Raw genomic sequence first — 9,770 nt, forward strand, 5'->3', positions numbered from 1 at the left:
AATATATTTGTATTGTAAAAAATATATATTTTCTTTCCAAATGGGTGTTATTCACAGTGCCTCTGTCATTCACTTGTATTGGGAAAAGAAAATCTTCTGGTTTGTGATTAAAAAAACAAATGCATTATGGGAAGCCCGTACTGTACTATAGTGTCTTACTACAGTATTGCTTATGGTACTTTTCAATAGATTAATGACACCACCTAGAGGGCTATTAAAGAACAGCAGCTACACAGAACTAAAAAACCTGTAGAAATGAGTTTTCCAATATCTTTCATAAGCTGAAGAATCAGGTAAAGTACCAGCAGTGTACAGTGTATTGAATACAAATGATTCCAAGATAGTGTATTGAATATAAATAACTCCAGTTTTTATTACAACCTTAAAAAAAAGGGATAATAACAATACAAGTTTTTAATAAAGCAGTAACCCTTCTTCAGTAATGCAATGTTGTTTACATGTTTAAATTACTGTTCTGAGCAAAGACAGAAGGGACGCTGCCCTTTTTAATACTAATTGACATTACTATTGTCTGTAAAGATTTGTTCTGGTATTTTGTTTTGTATTTAATATGCCTAAAAATGCAATAACTTAAAAATGTATCAATGCATGACACATCCTAAATAAGTGCAAAAAGTGTTTTGTTTTTTTAAATATTCAGTTTACTTTTGATTCTACTGCTACCTAGTGGTCAAACACTGTAATTGTGGCAATCACTTTTCCTTGTGAGGACTGTATGTTTCAAACAATGAAAACACAAACAGCAATCCAGTAAAAAAATAAACAGTGACCTGATAAACCAACTCAAATAATTATGCCTAATGAAACAGGCTGAGAACAGGCTTAAATCCTTCAGTACACATCAGAATAAATAATGTATAATGTTTGTAACCTATGCAAATTTAAGTAGTTATTTTCTAACAAGCCTTTCTTAGAAGATTGAAGTCTGGTAAAGATTGTCTTTGAACTAAACTACCCTAACCCATACCCGCGTTTCAGTTTGTCAAACAGAAATAAAATCAGATACTGCCATACCGGGAACTGGTCATCTGGAGTTAGGGCATTGGGATTGACAGGTCTCTGTTAGGAGGATTAGAGGGGGGTGGGGTGTGGAAAGGAAGTTTAATTCCAAACGAAGAGACGCCCACACATCTCACTTTGCACTTTCACTACCAGATACTCTGACTGAGTGGCTCTTTGGACACAGGGCTCTGAGACACTTTATAACACAAACCCATCTAGCTACTCATGCGTATCCAGGGATCAAAAGTGGTCATTTCTGTTAATAAAAATGCAATCAACACAGGGGGAGAGTCCAGTACTGTGATCGACAGCAATGCGAAATCGACACATCCCTGTGTTAGGACAGGCTGAGAATACGTGAGACATCTTCAAGCTCTGAGGCAATGTACACTGGAGCTCTTCCACCAAATACTTCACCACGTTCCTCATGTAGGTGCCGTGGCTGACCACCAGAACATGCACCTGCAGGTCCACAGCTCCATCTACAGCGTCTGCAAAGGCTTCATGTAACTCAGAGCAGTTTGTGGCTGGGGACGAACTTCCACAAGTATCCCCCAGACTATTGTGGGGCATCTCTAATCCTTCCTTTCCTTGGCTGCATTGCGAAGCATGCTGGGCCACAATCTGCTGGCAGAGTGAATCCATGAAATCTTTCACTCGAGACTGTACCTAGCACAAAGCACAAACACATGACCAATGCTTAAACCACTCTGTAGTTACATATCATATCATAGCATTGAAGAAAATTCCAAAACACACCTTAATGAAGGTGAAAGTGTACTGTGTGTGTGAAACGGGTAATAGGATGACTGCAGTTGGTAACAATCACCTTAAATGATGTATATAGAAAGTGTGCCTGGTACTACAGAAAGTAGTAGTTTTATACATTAAGGGTTTCATTTTCAGTTATCTTTGGTGTACTTTGTTATAAAGACCTTCATCATTCTGATCCAACTCATGATATTAATTTAGCACTGTTTTGTCCTAATGAGGCAGTTTCACAAAAGGTATGGCAAGGCATGTCTTCACTTTATAATGTGCTTATAAGGCTCTTGAACTTACAGTACACATTAAGACCAACATTTTGACTGATCTGCTTTTCTCTGAAATAAGCCCACAGTTGATAATTTAGTGTGATACAGGGCCATCTAGTGATGGATCTCTTTAATGACAGCCTATATAGTTTTTGAAATCATCAGTGCAAGTACATCTCAAATTACAAAATCATGGAAGCATGTGAGTTTAACAGTAGACACTGAACTGAACTTACATGTATAACCCTTTCAGAGCAGTATTTATGGTACCTGGTTAGTGTAAGAAGCGGTTACAACAACTGAATGCTTGGGACTTCAAGCATGTATTTCTCTTGTTTATTTGCATTACACAATTCACTCCATGGATGCCTGATTCTATCATGTCATTGGCTAGCTACCTGTTCTTCAGTCTCTCCCCCTGGAGGAGTAAAACGAGGACACTGCTGGCCTGCAGCCTTTGCCATGTTCTTCATATCCTTCACAGGTTTCCCTTCTGCAATCCCAAAACTCTGCAAAATATGCATTTGGCATTTTCAGCGCAATCTAGAGCATAACAGGTGTGCAAAAGGTCCTGCAGAACTCATATACATACTTATGCCTTGTGTCCAGGACATATAGGTTGAATATCTATCTGCATGAGCTGAGCTTTAGTGCTTAGCAATCCAGGATTTTCTTGTCCAAAACATATATATTACAAATGTTTATAGTTTCTATGTTGCCATATATGCTGTAGTTTGTATGCTGAACTTTTTCATGTGGCTGAAAGAAATCTGTAGACATACGTAATTTGGTACCAATGTATGATATATTTACTGTATTGTGCAGAGTGCACACAACAAAAGATGCAATAATGCAAGCAAGCAAGCAGCAACTGAGTTTTCCTGGAGAAAACTTTTTTTTTATATATATATATATATATATATATATATATATATATATATATATATATATATATATAAATACAGTTCAAAAGGCAATGCTTACTTACTCTCTCACGCAGTTTTGGATCACAGACTACTTTTATTCCCGGGCAGTGATTGTTGTGTGCAACAATTACGGAAGCAGTCTGAAAGAGACAATTACAATATTATAGATTAGTCTTTCACTTTTGAAGACATGGCTTCGAATCCAGCTTAGGTCCCAACATAATGTCACCTATCACCTCCTGTTCCACTGTTCCACTTCCTATCACAGGTGTTCCATGGGCTAACCTCACTCTCACTCTGATAGACCATGGGAGTGAGGCTGAAGCAGGAAGTGATGGGGTAGCAGGAAATAGCAGTTTAAACTTTCCAAAGTTACAGTGTGGTGTTTGAAAAACCTCCAATAAAACAACAAAACAAATCCTCTTAACAATAAGGGGATCAGCAAGCATGCTGCTAATGCTAACAAGAGATAAGAAAATGGGTTATACTTTAAATAAACACAGGATGTGATATTTATTTTTTCACAAGGTAAACAATAGGAAACTTTCAAAAAAGCCCAAAAATACTCAAATACATTTGCTATATCATGTAGAACACTAGCACTCACCTGCTTTGCACGCTGGAGGTCACTTGAGAACACATTTGTGAAGTGCACATCTCGTAGGTAAACGCCTGCAGCTTCTGCCTGCCTCAGCCCGTTTTCAGACAAAGGCGCGTCCACACCCTGGCCTAAATGAACCATTGACAATTTGTTCAACCTTTGTGAGAGTTTGCTGCTTTGAAATTAAACAATAATTTCAAAAGCAAATACTGTACATTACTTTTTAGGCATGAACTTCAAGGTACTTTACATCTAAGATACTGTAACATATCATGGGTGAGTTGTAAGAAAGAGATGCTTCTCCTTACAGTTTTGACCACCGTAACAACTGTCTACAAAACTTTAGAATCACGTAAACCTGACCTCCCCATGAATGGTGATCAGCCATGAGTGCAGCTTCGCAAGACTACAGGTTGTGTCAAATATATATTGAGCATCAAAAGAAACATATTACTTATATTTGAGCATCAAAAGAAACTTATCACTTATATTTGAGCATCAAAAGAAACTTATCACTTATATTTGGATAAAATTCATTAGATCTGATCGAAAAATGACAAACTCTGTTTTAGAGCTGATGCAGTGACTTTTTATTGTGCTGATTAACAATTTACATCACGAAGATGCTGCAAAATGATCTGTAGATCTTGGGCAGGTGTTGTGACTCTTGGTCTCCCAGTTCGTGGCCTGTCATTGACAGAGTGTTGCTGGTTATACTGTCTCACCAGGTTTGAAATTGCTGGCTGTGAGCACCCAAGACGGCAAGACACAGTATGCTGCCTTAGTCCAGCCTCCAACATGCCGATTGCACGAAGCTCTGCTCTCTTGACAGACGTGGCAGATTGTTTTTATTTTTCTGTGATTTTCTTTATTGCTTTTATTTAAGCTTGCAATTCAACAGCTGAAATCACTCCATATCCAGTGTCCAATCAACTGTCTCACTAATTAGGTGATTAAGTGCATATGCTTCAGTCAAGTCACTCAAGCGTGTCATAGTCAAGATGAATGATCGAGGGATTAAAAAGAAACCAAAAACATTTTGTCAATGTCCATCATTTATATACCTTTTATTTTCGAAAATAAATGTGTTATAATAGTGAGAAGTTTCTTTTGATGCTCGGTGTATTATAAAAGAGAAGCTTGTTTTGAGTTGTTTCTTGAATTGTTTAAATTTCTCGCAATACAGTATAGGAGCAAACTCTGCATTCGCTTCAAAATGTGACCAGTGATTAAAAATAAATAAATATGTGAATCACTAGAAATAGGCCTACTGTACCTTGGAGTAGTTTCTCTTTGTTGTATCTAGTTTCTCCACTGTGAAGCAAGAAAGAAAGTTGAGTGTGCAGGCCAGAGGAATGACCACCAAACAAGTATTTCCATAAACCACAACTTACTGTAAAAATTGTAATATAACTAGAATATAAAATAACTGAATGCCAAAATAACAGCTTTATTTTCAGTCTGTGAAATAAAAAAGGTGGTGGTGAATCCCTCCTGTTTACATTTTCTCTGTCCTTTCTGTAATTTCTATACAGTATAGTAAATACATGCTTTTGAGGGATAAATACATTGCAAAGCGCGGCCTTGGAACAAACGGCCAAAAGCACTTGTCATAGTAATAGAAGAAATTACACAAGAGCAGTACAAACTAAAACCCTGGCGCATTTGCCACTTCAGCTTACTCAGAAAAGAGACATCCACAAGATTTGAATTGAACTATTCTTTATTGCATCTGATAAATGACCATGCCCATATGAAACGTAATATAATTTGGTCTGTGGCCTTGTCCATTGGAGCTCGATAGCCCCCCCATATAAACTGTCCAAACTGTGATGTCATGGATGTATATTGATTGAATGATAACTAGTAATGCCAGCGGGCAGGACACGTTACACTCAGGGCCACCTTCCCGCTGGACAAGACACACTGCAAGGTGGAGGCAGGGGAGGAGGACGAGGACCAAACAATGAAACGACGAGGAGGCGTAGACGAGAAGGCTGTTTATGGGAACAGTTGTGATTAGTGGGTGGATTCCCCTTTCAGAAACACAACATAGTTAAGTTACCAAAATAAATCACACGGTGTGAGTTCAGTCATACTACAATTTTACTAAGTAGATTCTTCTTAACATCTTAACTTTACACGCCAAACGGTACGACTATAAATACAGTTATACAGCACCACACTGAGATACAGAGTAATAATATAATACCAAACCCAGACAGATAACGATACAAAGACCGACACGACAACAATTTCAATGACATAGTAATTCCTCAAGCCTCGCTCTGGCAATATCATTTTATAACGTACTGTACTGCCATCCCATTCGCATAATGTCAAAGCTTACGTGCACAGCTTGCTTCTGTTTCCAAACCTGCCTTCAGACAAATGTCCAACAATATCGTGGCTGTTGCGCCAAAGCCGGCAACACTGTTCATGCATTGTCTTCGTACATGCACAGAAAGCAATATCACTGTATAATACACTTACTGTCTGACCATTGTAAAGGCAAAGGTAAACATTTTACAAGGCTCAGCTCGTGTAAATCGCCCTTGCTTGACACACCAAATCCAAATCCGCCCAGTTTATTTTGCTGCACTGTAGCAGTTCACTTCAGAAGAGGAACTTCCAGGGTACCGGTAACTCAACTGTACAATGATTGGTTGAGCGTTTCATGACATAGAAAAAATAGACCAATCGCGGCTTGGCACACTGTAAATCCAATGTGTCATTTTAAAGGTACAGTGTGGATGCTTTGTCCGGGCGCGCACTTGTCCTGAAAAACGCTCCGGTTGCGTCCTCGACTCTGACAATATTTACATACAACGCTTCTATACCACCTGGAAGTTGGTTACTTATTCCCGGTTCCTTATTCGCGGTGCAGTTGACAAAGCAGCATATCCTTATTCTGTGTGTTTTAACTCACTTACACATCTTGCTCAATTAATATATTGCCACTATTTAAAAAACAATCGCTCCTTCTTTAAAAAAAAAAAAAAAAAAAAAAACGAAAATATTAATAACAAATCTGTATCAGCAGCATAGCGGTTCCCTATATTACCCGCTTGTTTCGACTCATTTAACCCACCTTAGACGCCTTGCTCACTAAATATCGAGGTATCCCTAGATAGGTTATAACCTCCTCTTTGCAAAAACACTAAATATTTTAGTGAGCAAGCCGTACCCCACGATCAGCAGCACCCCAAAGTGTAGCCCGTTATAACCAATACAGAACGCATGGGGGCACGTCTTTTGATGCCCCATTTACCCCCCTTAGACGCCTTGCTCACTAAAATCGTTAGTGTTTTTGCAAAGAGGAGACGATAACCTATCTAGGGTTACCTCGATATTTAGTGAGCAAGGCGTCTAAGGGGGGTAAATGGGGCATCAAAAGACGTGCCCCCATGCGTTCTGTATTGGTTATAACGGGCTACACTTTGGGGTACTGCTGATCGTGGGGTACGGCTTGCTCACTAAAATCTTTAGTGTTTTTGCAAAGAGGAGGTTATAACCTATCTAGGGATACCTCGATATTTAGTGAGCAAGGCGTCTAAGGTGGGTAAATGAGTCGAAACAAGCGGGTAATATAGGGAACCGCTATGCTGCTGATACAGATTTGTTATTAATATTTTCGGGTTTTTTTTTTTTTTTTTTAAAAAGGAGGAGCAATTACACTATGTAACACAATTTTTGTTCCTGGGTAGTAAGTGTTATTTCCTAATTGCTTATGCCTCAAAAGTATAGAAAATGGCTATTATTCCCCACAAACTTTGCTTTTGTAACCAGGAGTGATATTTTGAAATTTACCTTTTTCCAATGAGAAAATGGGCAAATTTGTGTCTTTTCGTTCACATAGTCAGAAAAAAACAACATATGAATCCAAATTAACATGTATTTATACTAAAGTAATACAAAAATGACTACAAAAGATTTAGAAGTGAGTAGTTTTTCGAGATTTACAATTATACTGTAAATCACTTCCACGAATCAGCCCCCAAATGTAGTCTCCCATCATGTTCTCGTTATACTGTCCTTCATTGACAGCTCATCCAGGAGCCTCAAAGACGTGCTGCTCCAAAGAGGATTACACCTCAAAGAGGATTACAACAGCATCAAGACCTTGCTGGACGCCTTGAAGTATGATGAGTATGGCTGGGACCCCCGGAAGGTGCTGATGCCACCACTGCACATCAAATTGGGCCTTATGAAACAATTTGTCAGAGCTCTAGATAAGGAGTCAGCAGCCTTCAAGTACCTTCAAGACTTCTTCCCTAAGTTGTCTGAGGCAAAGGTCAAAGCCGTTGTCTTCGTCGGACCACAGATAAAGAAGATCCTGGAGTGCAATGAATTCCCCAAGAAGCTCAAGGAGAAAGCGGCTTGGAACAGCTTTGTCGCAGTGGTTCGGGGCTTCCTGGGCAATCACAAGGCTGAAAACTATGTGGAGCTGGTTGAGACTCTGGTGAAGAACTACGGCACAATGGGCTGTAGGATGTCCCTCAAAGTCCATATCCTTGATGCTCATCTTGATAAATTCAAGGAGAACATGGGAGCGTACTCGGAGGAGCAAGGCGAGCGCTTCCACCAGGATATACTGGACTTTGAATGCCGCTACCAAGGACAGTATAACGAGAATATGATGGGAGACTACATTTGGGGGCTGATTCGTGAAAGTGATTTACACTATAATCGGAAATCTCGAAAAACTACTCACTTCTAAATCTTTTGTAGTCATTTTTGTATTACTTTAGTATAAATACATGTTAATTTGGATTCATATGTTGTTTTTTTCTGACTTTATGTGAACGAAAAGACACAAATTCGCCCGTTTTCTCATTGGAAATAGGTAAATTTCAAAATATCACTCCTGGTTACAAAAGCAAAGTTTGTGGGGAATAATAGCCATTTTCTATACTTGTGAGGCATAAGCAATTAGGAAATAACACTTACTACCCAGGAACCAAAAAAAAAAAAAAAATTTGTTACACGGTGTTATTTTTTAAATAGTAGCAATATATTAATTGAGCAAGATGTGTAAGTGAGTTAAAACACACAGAATAAGGACATGCTGCTTTGTCAGCTACATCGCAAATAAGGAACCGGGAATAAGTAACCAACTTCCAGGTGGTCGCGTCTATGCATACACAGATCCCAGTCTTATGAATTGTTAATATACCTAACGTTTCCCTTTCTCCAAGGCTAAGGCTCGTGAAATATAAATATTACAGCTTATTTAACCTTGATGTTAATCACTGAAACTCTATCCAAACAAACTAAACCCAGACTTTCTACACATGGGGGAAGCCGAGGGTCGAACCCATGGCCTTAAACTTATAAATATAATTTGTACCAGAAGACGTCTCCGTGAGATTCACGTGTTTGTGTTAGCTGTAGAGAGTGTTATGATGCCACCCAATGGATATATGAGGAATAGCAATACAATACTCACGAATTAAATTAGAACTTGAGACTCCCATTACAAATATTGTTTATACAATGTATTAATATTGATAGGAGCGTTTAAAATATATATATATATATATATATATATATATATTTACGTTTATTGCTGAGCAGTGTAATTCGTATTTAAATATTGCAAAGTATACAAGTTTGTGTTTTATTATCTTCTAAAAACTTTTGTTAAAGTTTCTATCAATTCCATAACAATTAAACATTCAATAGTGCAACATTTAGTTTATAGGTTATTCTTGTTGAATTTATACAATGGATTTACTTATTTTTTTCTAAAAACAAATGTTTCAAAATTAGGTATTAGGTATTTCCAGTATGTTGGCTGTACCAAATGTTGATACATCAGTTGCATTTAATTTAGAAAAAAAATTGGGCAAATGCTGGGTTTGTCCAAGCTTTTGTGACCGCCAACAGTCGGTTTAAACCATGTGCTTGACTCAGAAAGCATTAGTTTACCACTAATTAAATTGCCAGCCCTTATAAGTCCTGTTTTGAGCATAAACACAATGATAATTTCCAGAATGACTGCAGTATAACCGAGTCCAAATTAAAGCTATATTAGCAGGCTACTTCAGTACATTTTTGTAAGGTTTATTATTAATCTACAGGTATGCTAATAGTTTATTGATATAACTAACTCCCTTGTGTTTTATCTGCTGTGCACTTGGACCATTCACTTCTAATGTAGTTTTAAGGGATATCGATTGATAT

The 9,770-nt window shown here is 38.0% G+C and overlaps 1 protein-coding gene across 3 annotated transcripts; it reads right to left on the reverse strand.

The window, feature by feature from the left end:
- Positions 1 to 348: 348 nt before the first annotated feature.
- Positions 349 to 6,427, reverse strand: LOC117419684 (fructose-2,6-bisphosphatase TIGAR B-like). 3 transcript variants are annotated; one of them, XM_058985678.1, is made up of 6 exons: positions 6,078 to 6,427; positions 4,861 to 4,898; positions 3,591 to 3,712; positions 3,046 to 3,123; positions 2,456 to 2,566; positions 349 to 1,692 (listed from the first exon to the last, which is right to left on the reverse strand). In XM_058985678.1, the coding sequence occupies exons 1-6, from the start codon at positions 6,107 to 6,109 to the stop codon at positions 1,264 to 1,266; spliced, it is 810 nt and encodes a 269-aa protein (XP_058841661.1). In that variant the 5' UTR covers positions 6,110 to 6,427; the 3' UTR covers positions 349 to 1,263. The 3 variants fall into 3 exon arrangements, with proteins under 3 accessions (XP_058841661.1, XP_058841660.1, XP_058841659.1); XM_058985677.1 differs by lacking the exon at positions 6,078 to 6,427 and adding an exon at positions 5,935 to 6,071 and having other exon boundaries at positions 349 to 1,647; XM_058985676.1 differs by lacking the exon at positions 6,078 to 6,427 and adding an exon at positions 5,935 to 6,071.
- Between the last annotated feature and the right edge of the window lie 3,343 nt (positions 6,428 to 9,770).

This window comes from Acipenser ruthenus, chromosome 14, assembly GCF_902713425.1.
Source record: "Acipenser ruthenus chromosome 14, fAciRut3.2 maternal haplotype, whole genome shotgun sequence".
Classification (NCBI taxonomy): domain Eukaryota; kingdom Metazoa; phylum Chordata; class Actinopteri; order Acipenseriformes; family Acipenseridae; genus Acipenser; species Acipenser ruthenus.

What these genes read in the sequence shown, in the direction of transcription:
- LOC117419684 (XM_058985676.1), bottom strand. Translation starts at nt 6,029, where the DNA reads ATGCATGAACAGTGTTGCCGGCTTTGGCGCAACAGCCACGATATTGTT. An exon ending in CAAAGAGAAACTACTCCAAG is followed by an intron (nt 3,713 to 4,860) that starts GTACAGTAGGCC and finishes TGGTTCATTTAG; the next exon opens with GCCAGGGTGTGGACGCGCCT. An exon ending in GGGGAGAGACTGAAGAACAG is followed by an intron (nt 1,693 to 2,455) that starts GTAGCTAGCCAA and finishes GCTTTGTGCTAG; the next exon opens with GTACAGTCTCGAGTGAAAGA.